The 19,188-nt window shown below is 49.9% G+C and overlaps 5 protein-coding genes across 5 annotated transcripts; 1 reads left to right on the top strand and 4 right to left on the bottom strand.

Moving 5' to 3' along the window:
• Positions 1–4,406: 4,406 nt before the first annotated feature.
• K444DRAFT_596043 (uncharacterized protein) lies at positions 4,407–8,333 on the bottom strand. The gene is made up of 3 exons (XM_024878415.1): positions 7,784–8,333; positions 6,731–7,718; positions 4,407–6,679 (listed from the first exon to the last, which is right to left on the bottom strand). The coding sequence occupies exons 1-3, from the start codon at positions 8,221–8,223 to the stop codon at positions 4,856–4,858; spliced, it is 3,252 nt and encodes a 1,083-aa protein (XP_024732820.1). The 5' UTR covers positions 8,224–8,333; the 3' UTR covers positions 4,407–4,855.
• Positions 8,334–12,106: 3,773 nt separating this feature from the next.
• Positions 12,107–13,407, bottom strand: K444DRAFT_633436 (S-adenosylmethionine synthetase; the record flags this gene model as incomplete). Its single annotated transcript, XM_024883609.1, has 3 exons — positions 12,107–12,565; positions 12,618–13,283; positions 13,336–13,407. 3 exons carry the CDS (start codon positions 13,405–13,407, stop codon positions 12,107–12,109), a joined length of 1,197 nt encoding a protein of 398 aa, XP_024732819.1.
• A 387-nt stretch (positions 13,408–13,794) lies between these two features.
• On the top strand, positions 13,795–14,731 carry K444DRAFT_537371 (uncharacterized protein; the record flags this gene model as incomplete). The annotated part of the gene is made up of 2 exons (XM_024875460.1): positions 13,795–13,842; positions 13,892–14,731. The coding sequence occupies 2 exons, from the start codon at positions 13,795–13,797 to the stop codon at positions 14,729–14,731; spliced, it is 888 nt and encodes a 295-aa protein (XP_024732818.1).
• A 124-nt stretch (positions 14,732–14,855) lies between these two features.
• K444DRAFT_83432 (uncharacterized protein) lies at positions 14,856–15,747 on the bottom strand. The gene is made up of 2 exons (XM_024888748.1): positions 15,508–15,747; positions 14,856–15,452 (listed from the first exon to the last, which is right to left on the bottom strand). The coding sequence occupies exons 1-2, from the start codon at positions 15,521–15,523 to the stop codon at positions 14,980–14,982; spliced, it is 489 nt and encodes a 162-aa protein (XP_024732817.1). The 5' UTR covers positions 15,524–15,747; the 3' UTR covers positions 14,856–14,979.
• A 184-nt stretch (positions 15,748–15,931) lies between these two features.
• K444DRAFT_654926 (uncharacterized protein) lies at positions 15,932–19,036 on the bottom strand (the record flags this gene model as incomplete). Its single annotated transcript, XM_024885971.1, has 5 exons — positions 18,733–19,036; positions 18,037–18,687; positions 17,242–17,990; positions 16,617–17,191; positions 15,932–16,569 (listed from the first exon to the last, which is right to left on the bottom strand). The coding sequence occupies exons 1-5, from the start codon at positions 18,916–18,918 to the stop codon at positions 15,932–15,934; spliced, it is 2,799 nt and encodes a 932-aa protein (XP_024732816.1). The 5' UTR covers positions 18,919–19,036.
• Between the last annotated feature and the right edge of the window lie 152 nt (positions 19,037–19,188).

Here is a 19,188-nt window from a genome sequence, read left to right as displayed (position 1 = left end):
AGCTGCACGTGCGTGGCAACTGGGCTCTGCCAGACAAGCTCCAGCATTTTTACACTTGCACTTCGAGACGAGCGAGTCCAGCATCGCGGAGGAGGAGGAGGAGCGGGGGGAGCAGGAGGAATGTTCTCTGCTGCCCAACGAACCAGCCGGCTTCTAGCCCACAGACGACTCACCAGCACCAAATGGACCGACCCGCCTCTAAAGGCAAAGTCCGATCCGAGGGTCGCGTTTTGCAATAAGAAGACATACATGATACTGCAGTTAGTACAGTTGTCAGTTACCCATCTCCGAGCTCCATAAATAGCGGCGAGATGCCCGGCTTTCTCTCATTCGCTGTGGCCCCCTTCATTACATCGGGAATTTGCTGATCTCAGGACCCTATCGGTGTCAGTGGGGCTGCGGGGCCCAAAGGAGCTGTCCAGCGAATCACTTGGGGTACAGCATCTTTCCAGAACGCCCCGAGACCTTCCACTGCGTTTCACTGCAGATCCAGCAAGATCGATGGACACCATCGCCTCGTCATACGATACGATACTACTGTACGCTGTCGTCGAGGCAAAGAGACGTCTCAGCGGTGTACATTTGTGTTAATACCATGTATTTATATTATTACCCGAATGTATAGCATGGTCCGTGGACAGCTGCAGATGACGAACTCTTCCCCTGCCAGCCGTGCAACCGCAACCTTCACACCTTAATTTCAGAGCTGAAAACGGTGGTGGTGGGATTCGACCCCGCAGAATCCGACCTTTTAATAAATGCAGCCCTCATGCACGCAATACCCGAGTACTCGACTGCTGGCCAGGGGCAGCACCCCTTCTGGACAGAAAGAAGAGAAAGACTTTCTCTCTGCTCTGCGATCGTGTTGTACCCGTCCGTCCTCTCCCTCTCTCAAGTACGAGTCGAGGCCGATGCACATGTTGAGGCCTCTCCTCCTTCTTATTATTCGTCCTGGCGGAACGACTGAAGCAATCAAGCAAGCAGTAGTTCCTCCGCGCTGCAATCCGCCAACCAAGCTTTCTTTCGCGTCCCGCCAACTTTGATTAGAAGTTAAAACACCACTCCATGCCACGCCCGTTGGAGCACTTGAGAGGTGGAGACACTAACGTCTTGGATCTTCTTGGCTCTTCTTGGCAGCAGCCACGCAACGTCTCGTCAAAGATAAGAACATCCGCACGTTGTTAGAGGTCAAGAAGGACGACGAAAACAGAAGGCTCGAGAGAAGTGGAAAAAGGCTTTGCAAAATTGCAAGGAGATGCGAAAGTTGCCGTGAAATCCGCCTCCAGTGACCGCGAATGACACGCCAGCCGATGTTCGGCATACCTGGATTCGCATGTTTCACGCCCCACGGAGACACTTCCACACATTTCCACACGTCCATACCTCCTTTCATACTTCCACTTCCGCAGCCTCATCTCAGCACGAATCATCGAGTCGCTGGATCGCCCCACGGTCCGGGCGGGCTGCGAGCACTTCCTGAGTCCTGACGAAAACTCTGCACTGCGCGGATTACGGCATCGAAGAGCCAGCCTTGGGACCGGGTCCTGCTGACATCTGAAGTCAGATCATCCCAAACAGTCACTCGGGAGCAGCCGCGGCGATCTTCGAGCACACGATCCCAAGTATTCTGGGCGAGGCTGCAGACTTGCAGTACTGTAGCTGCTATTGTCACTCTCTCTTCAGTCCAAATCTTGGTGGCTTCGTAACTGTTCATTATTTCTCAAACACTGCTTCAGAAAACCTCTTCTCACAGACACGGCTGAGGTACCTGCTACCCCACACAAATAACCCGTCTTGAAAAGCCACAGCATGGCACTTTGATACACACCCACTCACCCTCTCTTTGTACCTCTTGAGCGTTCAAAAGTGGTACAAATTCATGCAGACCCCGAGCAGGCGCTCCCCAGAAAAGTCCCCCAAAAGTTAATGTGGCTGGGACCGTTTTTTTTGTTTGGGGGCCAACGCAAACTCCATACCCCACGCTGTGTTACAGACTGCTGCCCTCCCCACCTTCCACAATGAGCGGGATGCGAAATGAATGTAATTAGCGCTGTCGATAGTCCAATTTGCTGCATTAAATACACTTCCAGCATGGAACTGTTCTCCATCACATGGGGCTGTGATTGAAAAATCCTCCCTCAAACCTTCAAATGCATTCAATATGGAGATCCTGTGCTTGGGTTCATTTCGTGCGTCGTATTTCGTGTTACATTGACCTATTCTAAGAATGCGGCATTCCTGTGTAACAGCTTTTCTTGGCTGAGTTTCCGTCCTCAAGCTCTACGACCTTGATGTATTTACGAAGGCTCTATGATCATTGGAACCTCAATATCACCACAATCTCGGTTTCGCAAACACGAACGAGAACTCTACAATTGATTCTCCAGAAAAGATGGGAGATAGATGTCTCGAAACAAGTATCTATCAAACGTTTTTGGATTTGCATTCATTGAGGCGGCATGGCATCAATCTTTCCGTTACTAATCTGAGATGTTGGAAGTCTTCATCTTCGATTGATCAGCTGATGTTGGGGGATCAAAGGCACCTACATGCCTTGGAATTTCCTGCTTCTAAACCGTTGTCCTGTGGAAGAATGCGATACGAAGGCTTTGACAGGCGTGCCCAATACCAGCCTTCGAGTTCACCATCGGCGATTCTCTTTTTGCCCTTCATCCCACCTGTCTCCGGTCAATAATTTATCATTCCATCTCAAATCCCTCGAAACTACCCTTCCCGCCGGCCTTACCACGTCGTACAACCGCTGTCTGACATCGAAATCATCCCAGCATTATCTTCAGCTCCTTTCTCCAGCGAATCTAGAAGTCCGAGTTGAGCACCATCCAGCTGCCTCAGCCATTGCGCAACCTCCCTAGCTGCATCATCTCACATCCTCCTCAGCCCACAATCCTTACTCCTTCGAAGGACAAGGTCCTTCGGCACTTCTCAATTACGCACTCTCGGGGCTATTTCTAGTCAGCCACTCAAGCTAACACCATAAAGCAGAAAATTTGGAACCCTCGGTCGATTCACATCTCACAGGGTGCCAATTACTTACGGAAGCAAGTGCAACGGGATACATAAGCAGAATCCTTAACTCAACAAACAACCCACTCGAAACACTCTCATACACCAACATAACAACGCTTCTCGTCTCTCCTCCTCCTCTCCCCTCCGTCTCTCTTCACCCACAATCCAACCCCGCCCACCCCTCCTCAGCCATGTAAGTTGGGACTCCCCACGGGACTCCACATCCTGCACGCTCCCTCCTCCTCCCTCGAATCCGGAGTCGCACCACAGCCCACGAGATCCGAGACCCGTGCCCGTGACCGCGGATCGGGATGCTGTGGGACGGGGTGAAATCCGTCCGCATGGCATCTCCGTTCGTCGGGTCTCGGGACCGCAATTTGCGAGAGGTTGTGTAAAGGTTATGTAGTACGAGTCTCGGAGCTGAAAGTCGGCGAGCTGGCGGCACCAAGCTGTTGGCGGGGGGTCGTATGAGGAGAATTGTGCGGTGGACGAGGTGTTGGGAGGAAAGAGGGAGCGGACAGCAGTGAGTGGGTGGTGGAGGAGGGATGAAATCCTTGCGGGGATTAAAGATTGCAAAATATTATATCGCTCTTGGTGGCGATGAGATCGAGACGTTGAATCGACCAGTGAACTGACGTGAAGTAAGTTGCTCTGGGTAGTACGGGACTTGAGCAAATGATGGATCTGAGACCTGTAAAGTCGTCGACTGAAGAAGGAAAACGACGTCACCCGGGGTTTACAACGAAGCAGACCAGCGGCAATCTGATGTAATACCCTAACGGGGTTGTTACTAGAACGCTCCACCCCCGTAAACTATACCAATATCAAACCAGGTCTGTTGCACATCCACCTCAACGTCCCAAAAGTTTCGGTAAAAGTAATCTTACATTGAGAATTTCTCGGAATTAGAAATAGGAGAGGAAGTGGAGAGAGTGAGATATCCAAGTCGGTCTTGCCTTTTCCAGTGTGACTTGATTAGAGAGCGAATGCGCCGCTGCATCGTGGAGCATCTCTTCAATGTTCCGGGCGATTCTGGGACACTGAGAAGAAGATCTTCGGGATGCTGAGATGCCTGCCTTTTTCTCGGTCGGTAGCAGAGCACAGAGCCGCAAGCTTACTTCAGCTTTGGAGGACCTAGTCAAAGTTTGAGGACAGATGATACGCGGTTAACATCCCTTGCCTCCAGTCTACTCGTGTGGATCTAAAAGCAGAAAGAAGAAAAAAACTGTCCAGCCTTGTAGGATCTCCAACGTCACGCCTAGAGCTAGATGCCACAACCGTTACCCATCTTCGACTCCCAGCACTTTAACCAAGGCAACTCACGTCTCAACTTGCCCATCAGCCAAAATCACAAAAGTAGTTTCAAAGTGAAGTATTATGAGTATTCATTCTCGTCTCATCTCACCCCTAACTCATACACCAATCCACCAATCCTCCACAAACTATATACAACTCTCTCTCACCGAACGGAGACCGTACTCCGACAGACTGTAATTACAATACAAAACAATACCACAAAGTGTATATCCATTATCTCGGCATCTCGCCAACCACAGTCGAAGGTCGGTCAGTCGCAGAGATATAAAAGCAATGACACCACCCAACCAGCCCCAATCCATCCGGATGTAAATGCTGTAAAACCCAACTCCTTCCCTTCTTGCTTGATTGCCCTGAAATGCAATCCAAGGGGATGCGATTACTAGTAAAAAGGAGTATGCAAGTAAGGGTATCCCCGCTAAAACGCGATGCAAGCAATCTAAAAATCCAACGCATTCTGTGTCTCATCTGTATCCGCATCGTCACCGTTTAACATCCTCGCAATTCTTACTTAAGAAGAAAGCGTGGCGAATCGGCCCTGAAAAGCTCTCATCCTTTCCTCCTCAATTACTTTCTGCAATCTCTTCGTCTCGCGGACTGCCTCTTCCCGCTCGTTTTGCAGCTCCATGACTTCGATCTGAGCAACATTCATTCGGCCCACAACCTCCTCCATCTCTTTATCCGCATCAGCAAGGGCGGCCTCGAGTTCTACGACTCTCTGCTTCAGGAAGTCCATCTTGGAGTCCTCGGACACCGTCATGGCCTTTCCAGACGACGTCGACATGATTCTCGGAGCCCTGGCCGAATTCGCAAATATGGGCGTGACTGGGGATTTTGGTCCGAAAAGACGTGGTGAGCGGATCCCACTCTTCATGCGTTGAAGCTGCTCATTGTGACTCTCTTTCAGTCCACGAATCTCCTCCTCATGTCGGGTGACTCTGTCTTCTGATGTTTGCTGGGCCGCCATCAATTGATCCTCGAGAGACTTGAGCTTGCTCTGCATGTACATGATCTTCTGCGCATTGGCCTTCTGTTCCTTCTCCCCACGCTCGATGGTCTCGGCCAGCCGTTGTCGAAGGGTTGCATTCGAAGCGAGTTGCTGCCTCACTTGGACAGCCAGCTCTTCGACCCGCTTTGCAGAGCCACGAAGTTCGTCCGCCAGAACAAGCTCGTCACTCAAGCGAGACTTTTCTGAGTCGCGAAGAGACTGTTGTTGTTCTCGAAGAGAGTCGGCTTCTCGTTTGGCAAAGTCTCGCTCAAGGATTGCATCAGCCAGACTTTGCTCAAGTTGCTTCATGGCGGTAGCTGTCTCTGCATCCTTAGGAATTGACAACTCCAGGTTCTTCACCCGCTCCAAAGACTCGGCGTAGGCCGTCTGTAGCTCCTTGTATGCACGCTCGAGGGATTCGGAGGAAACATGAGCACTTCCAGATCTCGCCCGACTCCCGTCCAGGGTTCCAGTGGGAATCAAAATGTCTTTTTCCTGCAGCAAGCTTCTCAAAGATCCGATTTCTTGCTCTGCACGGTCAAGATCCATTTTCAAGCCACTGAGACCTTTCTCGCACTGCCATTTCTGCTCGATAGCTTCTTCTGCACGGCGGCGGAGAACGTTGATCTCATTTCGTAAGCTTGCCACTTCCTTGTCGTATCCTAGCCGCTTGGGGGAGCTTGAGAGTGCTCGATCTCGTTCCATTTCCAATTGGCGTAGCTTCTTCTGGTTCTCACGGTTTTGGTGCTCTTGTCGTTCGAGCAAGCTCTTGAGTGCTCGGTGAAGGGCATCCCTTTGTTGTTCGACATCCTTCACTCGCTCAGCCAGTGCCTCCCTCGATTCGGCAACCTTCACTGATGTAGACCTTGACAATGATCCAGGCCTTGACCTAGTCACAAGAGTTTGAGAAACTGAATTCGATCTTGCCATACCAGCAGCTCCTCTTGGCTTGAACGGTGAAGCCTCTTCTGCGATGCTATCGAACTTCGTCTGGTGCTGCATTGCCGTCTGTAATTTCTGTGCATTAATTAAAGTTAAGTTTTCCTTTTTGAGTGTTTGCAGTTCTTGCTGCATCTTTGATTGTTCATAAGTGAGTTTTTCGTGCTCGGCGGCTTGCGCCTCAAGCCCCTCAACACGAGCTCGTAGTTGGGGGACGATCTCATCCCGTAAGTTGTCCCGTTCATTATGAGAACTTTGGAGTTCGCTCTTGAGTGCCGTCAACAGATCCTCGAAGTTTTCTTTGACTTGGCGTTCCTCTGCCAGTCGGCGCCGCAGATCTTCGCAGGTGGCTTCGAGGTCTCTTAACCGTCCATTCACATCAAGAGAGTTTATCGAAGCAAGGTCGACCTGTTCAAAACGTTAGTGCTGTTGTGTTTCTGGTCCTGTCTTGGTACTTACATGTGAAGCCTTCTCCTCCAGGTTCCGAATCTGAACCTCAAGTTGTTTCCTTCTTGCCCTTTCATCCTGTACCTTGTTCGTAAGCTCCAATCTCATCTGGGCCTTGTCTTGTTCTGTCTTTCTGATCATGCGGTCCAGCTCATCCTGTCTTGAGTCGGGCTCTCCATACTTCACTGAGCTGGTGCCCGAGTCCGAAAAGTAGTCGCTGGTTCGTTTTCCTCGATCAGACGGGTTCTGTGCCTCTGCTTGCAGACGTTCTACGAGATCCTCCAGGTCCATCTCCCGTCTGATAGAAGAGGCCAGCTCAGAGCTGATGTCTTTCAATTCTTTCTCCATCTCTTCGACTTGTATTGGTGACGAGGGCGTTGCCAATGGTAATTGAAGATATGCGCTTCCGAAATAACTGTCCGCTTCTGCGTTTGCCTTTGGAACATCAATGGCGGTGGGTATGTTTCTGGTGGTTGTCGTTTTGGAGGCATCAGGGAGGGTGAGATTATATTCGGAGGGCTGGGGCGAGGGTATGGGAGAAATAGACTTCTCGGAAAAAGTGGTTGTGGAGGAAGCTGGAGATGGAGCACCTCCCCAGCCGAAAAAGGATCCGAGCTTGGAAGCTCCTGGAGACTTCGGTAGCGACTTTTGAATGGTAGTATTAGAGTCGTTTGATTCGTTAGGGTAGCTTCTTGATTCAGCATAAGGTGAGTTTAAGCGGTGTGGCGGAGTAGGTTTGGCGGAGAAGATGGACATAGTAGAGTGTGAGTGACCTGCTGAGCTGGAATCACTGTACCATGGGCTCGTTGTTTCTAACGGAGAATCGAGAGCTGATTCGCCTGTCAGATTCGCATGCTGTGACGGAGGGGTCGGCGGGAGAGGTTTCTGTGATGGGACGGTGAGGTGACAGGGAGTATCCTGTTGCGAGTTTGTATCGCGTTTGGGTGACGGTGGGTCCGAGGTCGTCTGGGGAGTCAAAGCAGTCTGTTCGTTTGATAATCTGTACAACTATATCAGCGTAGTCCATTGAAACAACATTGTTTCAGTGAGGCAGAGGCAATATACATCGACAAACTTTGTTCTGTGTGTCCTGCCGCGGCGGACGGGATCTTTGCTGTAGGAGGAAACTCGTAAAGAGTTGGACTGTCGACGGAATAAGGCCTGCTGAAGGTCTGTTGTGGTTGCTCTAGATTCGCAGCGAGGTGCTCGCCCGACGAGTACCTCGTAGCTAGGGGCGAGGCCGTTGCTGGTAAAGGTTTTCGACGGACTGGTGAGGATGAGGTCGTCGACGACAACGGCGAAGAAAGTGTTTCCGCTCGTGATCTGATCGACAGAGGCGGGATTTGTTCTCTGGTGTTCGTTGGGGCCTTCTCTGGTGGGCTATTGGCTGGATGAATCGAGGAGGGGAGACCAGATGTATCCGACGCGTAGGAGGTATCAGGTTCAAGCAGGGCGGAGGGGTCGAAGTTTCCACTCGCTCGAGCAGCTGGGAACGCCATGATCATCTGTTAGGTCGGCAAGCAGACAAGACATTGGAGGGTGGTGGGAGATGAACTCTTTGCTGGTTCTGCGAAAGGCAAGACTGCGAGTTGTGTTTGGATGGATTGATCCAGAGATCAAAGTTGCAATTCAAGGGTGGCTTTTCGCACTTGCCCAGGGAGGCGCCCTCGCTTGGCCGTAGTTCGCAGCTCGAGCAGGGGGGGGAGAGGGGGGGGGCGCCCGAACAGGCAAGCACGCGCTGGGGGGGGACGGACAGGCGAGCAGGTGAGCAGGTGAGCAGGCGTCTCTTTGGAAGTTTGGATTCAAGAGGCCGCGCCGTGAGCGGGTTGAGTGGGTCTGCGCGGTGAAGTGTGGGTCTGCACTCTCGATTAGACTCGCAGCCAGGCGGCGCGCTTTGCCTGAAGAACCGCAGAGCGCGAAAGGAGATGCAGGCACCGCCCAATCACCGAGCGCTGTGGGGCAGCCCCGCCCCGTCTGGCAATCCTGGCAATTCTGGCGTCCCGGCTGCATTCCTTCTGCGAATGGGAGTCCCCGTGGCGTTCAGGTACAATCTCCAACCCAGCTCACGCATTTTTTTCTTTATCGCATCGATTCGCTTCGCTCACATGTGGCTTGAGAGCTCGCCAGCGAACCATCCATCAACACCGTCACAGTTGGCAGAGCTGACTTTCTGCTAACGTCAGGTCTTCGTTTCCGACGCACCAATTATGCATCTATCTGCACATGCTCATTGCTCTCGCATCACTCCTACTTCCTCCTGCCAAGGGTGAAGCTGACCTGTGAAGCTTTTAAAGGTTACCCCTGAGCAGAAGTGTTCCCGGCCCTGGCGATTTGGAGCAGCTCGGACCCCACAAACCCTGGAATAGTTTCGTTTCTTGTGCAAGCCTGCACCGGTGACCGCCGTCACACCGCAAAGGGCAGAACTCGATGCTGCGATGTCACTGTATCACAAAAGCTAACGACTTTCAACGGGCCGCCGGCTGCCAGAGGTGCATTTGACGTCGAAAATAGGAGAGACCCCAATCATCTGCATGACAGCACCCAATAATAATGATAGCCTTCTTAATTACTGTCGCCACCGAAGCTGTTGTGGAGGCCTCCACTCGCCCAATGAGGACGAGCCCTGGCGGCTACAAATTGCGTGTGCGGTACGGGCCCTCAAAGGGGTAAAGTACACGTGTGTACGGTGAAAACAACCCCTGCCCTGAAGTGTGTTTCTAGCAAATTCGCCTCCACAAAACCTTGAATTCCAGCCGGCTTATTCGTTAGCACCCCCTCTTGTGGCGTTTGTGGATCCACACAGGGCATGGGTTTATTTTGCCAAGTCACCAAGTATCGAAGCCTGAATCGAGAATCGATGAGAGCCACAACGTGGGGAGATGATTCACATCGCGTTTCTTGATAGCCGTTTCTCCTTACTTTTTCGCGCCTGAGGTAGTTCTTCAATGGAAAAGGTCCTCTGACAGCAGTGAGACTCAAATGCTAAAACAAGACTTTCTCAGCCTGGCAGCTGAAGAAAGTTGAATCGAAACATCGTCGGGTTCGCATCTCAACCTCGCTTTCAGAGCTGACTGCGAATCTGACCCCGCCTCCATCGCATCGAAAATCGCGGCTATTTGGGTCGTAGACGCTCTTTCAACCAAAATAGCGTTTTGACAACGATCATCTTCCGAAGCGGTCCTCGTCTGCGCTGCATAGAAGATCCAATTTTGTTTAATTTCCTATCTGCTTCTGGTTGTGTCCTCCTTATCTCTCATCTGTCACTTCTTAATCCTCCACAGGCCACCAGTTCACTCCTCACCCACACTTTAATTAATTTCTATCTCTCATCTGTCACTTCTTAATGCTCCATTAGGGGTGGTCAATTAAATTTAATGGCTACCAGATTAAGATATAATTAAATATAATGCTCTTGAGCCGATTAAGCGTTATATTAAGTGGGTCCGGAGGACGTTTTGAATACAGCCAACCAGAGGGCTAGAAATTAATGCCCGTGACATCCTTCTCTCGTCTTGGAGAACGATTCTTCTTACACATCAGGTTAGAAATTAGTGCTTTATTGACTGGACATTAGTATCGGGGGATATCAATATGAGTAGAAGACAAGAATAAAAATGTATCTTTAGTCCTTATTAATATTCCACGTGACCGTTGTTTTCATTAAAATCATAAATTTACGCATAAAATAATGCAGATACTAATGGTAGGCCCATTATGATATAATAATGCTAAGCGGATTAAATAATAATTAATTCATTAAAAATTTGCCAACCCTATGTTCCACAGGCCACCAGTTCACTCCTCACCCACACTTTAATTAATTGCTGTTATGCCGATTGTCTCCCGCTGCACAGGGCTTCCCAGACCTTCTAGCTTCAAGCGGCGAGTGTGGCCCGAGATGAGTTGAGATCGCTTGAGACACGGCCGAACGAAGATCAGTTGGTAACCGATTTGAGATGCTTGACAGGAGTTTCAATATGCATGAGATTGGAGCCTTTGGAGGGCATCCTTCGAGTCATGTGCCTAGAGTTCAAACGGAAGCACGAAGACGATCCGTGTTCCTTGAACATCGAGCCATTGCTCGAACCTCATCTGTTCACAGAGCAGCTTCATCAGAAACCCCCCCCCCCATGTTCTGGCACAACGGTGTCAGGGCCGCCGAGGAAGAAGATCATCTTCCCTCTCCAACTAGATGTTTAACTCATTCGCCATACTGATCAGTCTGGTTGGTATTTGGCTCTCCCGTTTCCGAGGAAGGTACAATTCTTGAAATCTCTATCCATTCTTGCCCCTCCTGCTGAGAGGTTTGTCGTATTATCCCTCATCCTCCACTTGGCATCATATTGAACTGTCTATTTCAGTATTCAAAAGCTCCCCGAACTGCGAGGTCAACCCTCCTTTCCTACAAGCTTATCTTTTCATTAATCTCTCTTTCAAGAAGACACCACGACTGTTCGTTCGAAGTCCAACTCATTCCATTCCTTATTCTAAAATCCGACAACGGTCCGTCCTCCCTCTGCCTCATCCCGCAGGTTCTCAAGTGTCCGACCCGAGCGGCATCTCCCTCTTTCTCCAGGGAACCCATAGCTCGCCTCATTTCAATATCGAGACAAATATACAGTGGGCAGAGAAGGAGGACTAAAATACCCATCTTCGAAAGGGAGGGTGCATTCGCTAAGGGTGGACCTTGCTTTGGAGCTCAGAGCTCATGGCAAGGGGCTATATCCGCAAGTGAATGAAATAAATTATTCACCCTTACTCAACAGGACACCGGAGGCTGGCGACAGTTGGTTTCACTAGGTGGGCCAACATCAGTTACGTCATTTTCACTCATCGTCACTCCCTATCTTTACAACTCTTCAAATCCGCCACAAGCAAGAAACCAGGAGAATGAGACTTTGAATTATCAAATATCTACCCCATTCCTCCCTTACTAGCACATAGTGTCCTGAGAGCACCCTGTATGTGTATATGCCACATCGCCCACGTCGTGTCCGACGAGTGACCAAAATCCGACTGTAAGAAGATGTTGAAGTTCTCCTAAACGCCAGATGCTATGCTCTCTAATGCAGAAACAAAGCCCTTCGAGAGCTTGATGCCGCTTTATCTACGGTCTATGTTGAAAGACTTTTATCTTCAATGCTGAACGCAAACAGAAGAAACAAGCTTTTTCTTCTGCAAAAAAAACGAACGTAATCAAGCGAGCTCCCAATAAGCAAAGCTACCGAATGCTGAGAAACGAAAAAACTCCGCTGTACCCCAATAGGTCGTTGAGACCATGCCTTTTCGTTCAATCATTTCGCCGTGAGATGTCCAAAGGAAATTTAAGAGATCCTCTATGTGAAAGACGTTGAGTCTTTCACTGTGGCAATGCAATGCGTAGTGTATTTAGAATTTGAGAGCCTTGGGCTTCTCCCAGGTGAAGCTTTGGTTGGTGAAGTGTCCGTTCTTTGCAGTTTGGAAGTAGATGGGCTTGGCCAAGTCGAGCTCCTTCACAATGACACCCGGTCGCAGATCGAAGTTGTTGTTGATGATTTCTTCGAGTTCATCAGAGGTCCTGTCGGAGGTACCGTAAGAATCAACGTAAATGGAAAGTGGCTCAGCAACACCAATGGCGTATGAAAGCTGGACCAACGCACGTCGGCAAAGCTTGGCATTGACCAGTGACTTGGCAATCCAGCGGGCGAGGTATGCAGCTGATCGATCGACCTTCGAGAAGTCCTTCCCTGAGAAAGCACCACCGCCGTGTGCTCCCCATCCACCATATGTATCGACAATGATCTTTCGGCCGGTCAATCCAGCATCTCCTTGAGGTCCACCAATGATAAATTGTCCGGAGGGTTGGATCTATAACGAAAAGTCAGTGGAAATCAATATTGTGTAATGTGAGGCAACCTACGTGATAGATAGTCTCCTCATCCAAATACTTGGCAGGAATAACCTTCTTGATGATCTTCTCCTTGATCTCCTTTCGCAATTTCTCGGTAGTGATATCTTCGCTGTGCTGAGCACTGACAACAACGGTGTGCACTCTGATTGGGACAACAGCTCCGTGATCATGTTTGTACTCAACAGTAACTTGGGTCTTGGTATCAGGTCGCAGCCATGGCAAGCTTCCATCTCGGCGGGCCGCAGACATAGCAGCGTTAAGCTTGTGTGCCAACTGAAGAGTGAGGGGGAACAGCTCAGGGGTCTCGTCGGTGGCATATCCGAACATGATACCTTGATCACCAGCACCTAGTTGCTCGAGGGCTTTCTCATAGTGAAGACCTTGAGCGATATCGGGGGATTGCTCCTCGATGGCGACGAGCACATTGCACGTCTTGTAGTCGAAACCCTTTGCGGAGTCATCATAGCCAATGTCCTTGATGGCGTCTCGAATAATCTTTTGGTAATCCAGACGAGTTTTGGTTGTAATCTCGCCAAAGACCATAACCATACCAGTCTTCGTGGCGGTCTCGCAAGCAACCTTGGAGAGAGGGTCGTCCTTCAAACAAGCGTCGAGAACGGCATCCGAGATCTGATCAGCAATCTTGTCTGGGTGGCCTTCTCCTACAGACTCGGACTGAGTTTGGGGTCAGTGGTTGAGCAGAATTCCTCGGGGAGGAGTAACTTACGGTGAACAGAAAAGTCCCTACGTTATGGTGGGGCGCTCGGTAGCCATTTGTGCCATTGGTCTGAGCAGTCATGTTGACGATTTGAGGTGATGAGTGAGGAGGAGATACAAAAAAGGTTCGGGGAGATCGATTCAGGAGAGGATGGACGGAAAAAGAGGGCGGAGAAACAGATTTTGATGAAAGACGTCAAGGAGGACGTCCGAAAAATCGTGGGGTTGGCAGATATGGTGCAATCCAACTAAGCCACTTCGAGAAATCTGCATCAAGTCCCACACCGCTTCCGCAGGATCATCTCGAAATTTACACGGAGGCGAATCACAGACTTGCGACTGCAACGTGCACAATGTGCATAAAAGTGTCACGAGACTTCAGCCTTTCTTATGCCGGCAGCCTTCCGTGAAATTTTTATGACAAAAGGCTGAGGCGCCGAAATTCCTCGATCAACACCCCTCCATCAACATGAGCAAATTTGGAGTCCTCGTGATGGGCCCTGCCGGTGCAGGCAAGGTCAGCTTTTCCAGTTGCTGGAATGGATTCACGTATCTAATATGATCAGACCACCTTCTGTTCAGCCCTCATAACTCATCTTCGAAACAATCGTCGATCATGCTTCTACGTGAACCTCGACCCGGCGGCCGAAGAATTCGTGCACGAGCCCGACCTCGACATCAAAGACCTGATTTCCCTCGAAGATGTCATGGAAGAAATGGGCCTTGGACCGAATGGCGGTCTGATATACTGCTTCGAATTCCTCCTCGAGAATCTAGACTTCATTACTGAGGCTATCGACCCTCTGACGGAAGAATACCTGATCATAATCGATATGCCCGGGCAAATCGAACTCTATACACATATCCCGATCTTGCCTGCGTTGGTTAGACATTTGACGAGAACTGGTGCATTGAATGTCAATCTCTGTGCAGCGTACCTACTCGAGGCTACATTTGTGGTTGATAGAGCAAAGTTCTTTGCTGGGACATTGAGTGCTATGAGTGCTATGATCATGCTCGAGGTCCCGCACGTCAATATATTGTCCAAGATGGATCTTGTGAAAGGGCAAGTGGGAAAGAGAGAACTGAAGCGTTTCTTAGATCCGGATACTTCATTGCTAGATGATGACCCTGTGGAAGGGGAAGAAGATGACGGAAGTGGAGCTCCCGGAGATGCGCAGACATTGATGAGAGGAGCAAGCTTTAAGAGGCTGAATAGGGCTGTGGCAGGGTTGATCGATAGCTTCAGTATGGTCTCCTACCTGAAATTGGACGTACAAGATGAGGATAGCGTGGGTGGGATATTGAGCTACATCGACGATGCGATTCAATTCCACGAGTCCCAAGAACCGAAGGAGCCAAACGACGAAATTGACATGGAGTATGGTGAAGATGGATTGGAGTGAACGGATATACTTGGCACGGTCCCTTGCATGAACGGAGTTGGGAAATGGTTAGAAATGCATAGCGCTGGCGTCGTAAAATGTGATATCCAGATTTCTTTACAAGCCTTTTACCGTCCCAACGCCCCGAGCCATGACCGTGAGTGAGTTTAAGATGTCCTCCCTTGCCGTAAACGCCTAGAATAAACCACCCCATACCTATGCAAGATTCTCCAAAACGCTCCCTTCTGTTGACCACTCTCACAAGGCCGTCATCGCCAACTAGCCCTCGCGTTCGTCCTCCCTATCATCGGCCCCGGATTCCGTCCTTGAGAACTTCCTTGGTTCTGATATCCCTCCCACCTCCTATACTCTCTCCACCAAACATCACTCAACTCCTGGCCCCATCCGACCAAATCTCCCACAGTCCTCTCCACTCCCCTTTGCCAGATCGCACTTATCAGCAGCACCACCACCGTCCAAAACACTATCCTCATCATAACTTTAAACCACCATACCATCACCCTCCTAATGAAGTTCAGGACTTGCATGGCTATTAGAAGAAACAGTAGGAGGATGCCAACAGTGATGATCGCAGGAGACTTGTGGGCTAAGTTGGCGGCCGTGTTGAGGTAGGGCAGGAGGATGGGGTAGATTTGGCGCTGGGTTTGGAAAATGAAGCGCCGGATGGGTCGCAGGTAGGGGTCAGCCGTGTTGTAGATATGGAGAGCCTGGGAAGCATATTCTATTCTTTGTGAATATTCCTGGCTGGAAAGGTGTGAGTGAGGGAGTTCGCGCACCTTGTACGAGCTCCATGATTCCGAATTCAAGATGCGGCAGAAGCGCGCATCTGTATCTTCTTTGCGGGCCTGGTAATCGTGTTCAATTATTGTATCAAATTAAAGCTTTCAGGCAACGTGAATACTGGACTGGGCAACGTGTTGAGGAGTGTTTGGATTGTACTGGTGTCTTCTATGACGGAGTTTTGTCTCGTGAACGTTTCTCCGCAATCAGAAGGCTGATACGAAAGCACTAGCCCCATCTAGCGCCACTTTCACGTGCAATAGAGACGAATCGCCCCCCTTTTTCAACTATCGTGAATGTTTACGAGTCCTGTATTGTTTATGCAAATGCCCAATTTTATCATTAATCCCAAGCACCATCCCTATGCTGTATCTAACCCCTGCTGCCCATGCCCCCAAAACTCCTTCTGAATAGAAACCGTCATGCCAGGTCATCAATGTCGTCAGCATCATCCCACCCAAGGGATTTGTATATGTTCTCTTCGCTCCTTCCAGTTTCTTGACTCGAAGTGGCTATTAACACCTTCCTCCTTTCTGCCCTGTCATTCTCCTTGTCACTCCCAGGCCCTGACAACCCAGGATGGCTGTGATCGAACATCATTTCTTGTCTCCGCTTCTCTGGTGTTTCCTGAACCCCGTGGGATAAAGACGTGGACTCTCCCTTTGCAGTGGAATTAGGTACAGCTGTAAACAACTGAGCGCTGGACCGGCGAACATGCAGCGGCGAAGAAGGGAGGTATCCATTATGATCATGGTCAGGTGGACACAACAGACCTCCCCTTTGAGAGGAACCGGGGCCCGCCTTTCGCGTTGGAGTCGCTTGAATAGCTGAATACAATGGATTCTTCTTTGGCATCCCTTCATACGACGGTCGCAAGGCAGATTGAGGAATCCTTGGCAAACTTGATACAGGAATAAATGCCGACCCGGAGCCTTCAATCGATTTTGCCAAGCTGGAATGCTGAGATTCGGGAGCCATGTCTTTCTGACGATTAGCTTTAGGTGTCGCAGAGATTTGAACTCCGTGGAATAATGGATTCCTGATGGGCTTCTTAGATTCTTTTCAATGTCAGCATTCAACTCGATAACACGCCTTGCCAACTCACTTCGAGCGTGAGAGGCCGAGGCCGTTCGTTTCTCGGCGGTCTCAACCAGTGATTTCCCAGCCAACTCGCGATTTGGCTTTTTCAGAGCGGAAATAGCATCTTTGAGCTCCGCTTCTATGATGGCTTGCTTCTTTGCCTTTGTGTTTCCGCTTCCTTCGGGAGCCAAGCTGCTCAAATCTACCTCCCGCTGGAAGAAGCGCTTGGACTTCAGCACGCCGCCCCGATTCGCTTCTAAAGATTGAGAATCTGCGGTGGGGATACTAGATAATGAAGGGGCTTCACTGCCTTCCCTCTTCACTCCAGGCATTGTTGGCATTGTTGCAGATCTCATCAAGGCTATTGCTTTGTTAGGACCTCTAGACATGCTTCGTCGTTCCCGATCATCAGTCAGCACACGTTGTAGGCTCCTGCGAGGTTTGGCCGGAACAGGGCGTTTTGTGGCAGCACCGGGCCGAGAAGGCGCGCTCGAAAAGCTAGAAGCTTTAGAAAGCTTTGGTCTTGGCGGAGAAACGACAACAGGACCCCCAAGTTTCCTGTTGATAATTGCACACCGCTCGGGGAGGCGAGAAGAAAAGCTTTTAATTGCTCGTTAGACGGAGGCCAAGGAATTCGGAGGCAGACTTACAACGGGGCGATGATGTCGATGCAAAAGTCCTTTAGAATGTTGTCTGCATGCTTGACTGCGTTTGTCACTTCGTCCGGTTGTTCAGAAGATTTTTCTGAGTTATTGACAGGGCTTTTCCCTGCTTCAAGGGCAATAGATTGCCAAATACACAATCTATCTATATGCACGTCAATGAGCATAGTGAGATGGCCAGGTTTCTTGGTCTTGGCCGATCTGTCCTTCGCTTCTGCAACTTCAGTCGTTCGAACAGTGGCTGGCAAGCCCAGTCCCGCATCTTCTGTCGTTGATGCCAGAGGCTGTAGAGCAAGGACTTCGAGGATCACTATCATCTGAAGTTGGGTTTCTCTGATTCGTAATTGAGAGATACGACGTTTCGTCAGCTCATCTCTAGAGCTCCCAGGTGCTCCAGATTCTGCGTCATCGTCTTGGCTTGCCCACCATCGTCGAATCAGAGTATTCTCAGTAGGGTACAAACCGGTTTTGTCAGGCTTCATTTTCTTACTGCTTTTCCTCTTCTTGGGTTTACCGGAGGTTCGGGTAGCATCTTCTGCGCTGTGATCTTGGATATCGATCAAGGCGATACAAGTAGGGACACCGTCGCGGTATTTTTTGTCGATCAATGTTGTGGACATCACAAGGCTCTCTAAAAATGCAATATGATCATTCAGATCAAGCGTCGAATCATAATCAAGGTGAAATGCAGCCCTGGCACGTGAAAGAGGTCCTTTGGCGAAATATGCCAACGAAGCCTATAGACTTAGTGAAGTGGCTCTTAAGTACACGGATAAAACTTACCTTGGAAAGGTAAAGTGCTTCAAAATACTGATTCCGAATGTTTTCAAATATCTCGGCTGCGGTGAGTTGCGTTGCAAGCTCCTCTTGCGGGGGTGGACCAGTAACCCCCTCTGTCACCTGTAGGGTTGTGGATGATTCCGGCTCAATTGGAGACTCTTGGGATTCGGTGGCAAGGGAAGTCGAAGGACGCTTCACCATGGATTGGATAGCCTCAATGGCGAGCCGCTTTTTCTTACCGTATTTGCTTGACTCCGGGGTTACGAGTGGGGTGGCTGATTGAGGAAATGCAATCCCTGGAGGCCCATTTTCAGATAATTTGTGCATCTCTGGCTTGGATACGACTGCTTCGACCTTCAGCCCTTGCAAATTAATCCAGGACCCAAGTTGACACAGGGCGTAGAGTCCGCGACTCTCTCGTTCCACCGCACATACTGTGCGAGCATCGTCAAGTCTAGCAATGAGCACCATCGGCTGGCTTCCCATTCGGTCCTCCAATTCCAATATCTTGACATGAGTCTCGAACAGTCGTGATTGGCCCAGAGTCTTAGCAGATGACACAATATCGAGGGAAGATAATGGTAGTTGGGATCGAGGTAAGAGCATCAAAGGTTGCAAAGTTCGTGTTTTAGCGGGGGCACCAGAAGGGTATGGCTATGGGTTTTAGCAATTGCTTTCTAAAGGAATGGCTTTACTAACTCTCACGACAAAGGCATCTTTCAAAAGGTCTTCCATGGTGTTGCCATCTCGTTTCCGCTTCTTGGGGCCGGAGCTTCTGCCATCACTCGAAATCACAAGGTTGTCGGATGCTGGCGTCAGGATGTGGGAGCGCGTTTGAGTCTTGGTGGACGCGTCCGAGGCATGATGTTCTTCTTGTCCTGACATAGCAATGAAATATTAATAGGCCGTGTCATGAGGTCCTCATTATTTCATACAAGGACCTTAACTGCGGAAGAGCCGCAATGATGTTACTTGTAGCAGTGAAGCTTGGTCTCGCGTGGTGAAAGATAACGCGACGAGGCTGCCAGCCGAGGACCACTAAGAAAAGGTGTCACCCACACTGCAACAAAACCCAACGCAACATTCAACTTTAGTTCGAGTCGTACATCAATTCTCCTAATAATGGTTTAATTTACGTTTTCCTGGTTGCTCCTT

This window comes from Hyaloscypha bicolor (assembly GCF_002865645.1).
Source record: "Hyaloscypha bicolor E unplaced genomic scaffold K444scaffold_124, whole genome shotgun sequence".
Lineage (NCBI taxonomy): Eukaryota > Fungi > Ascomycota > Leotiomycetes > Helotiales > Hyaloscyphaceae > Hyaloscypha > Hyaloscypha bicolor.
This window is presented reverse-complemented; position numbering and strand designations above follow the sequence as displayed.

Coding starts and splice junctions, on each gene's coding strand:
- K444DRAFT_596043 (XM_024878415.1), bottom strand. CDS start 8,223: ATGATCATGGCGTTCCCAGCTGCTCGAGCGAGTGGAAACTTCGACCCC. Junction 7,719..7,783: donor ACAGAACAAAGTTTGTCGAT/GTATATTGCCTC, acceptor ATAGTTGTACAG/ATTATCAAACGAACAGACTG. Junction 6,680..6,730: donor TGGAGGAGAAGGCTTCACAT/GTAAGTACCAAG, acceptor CGTTTTGAACAG/GTCGACCTTGCTTCGATAAA.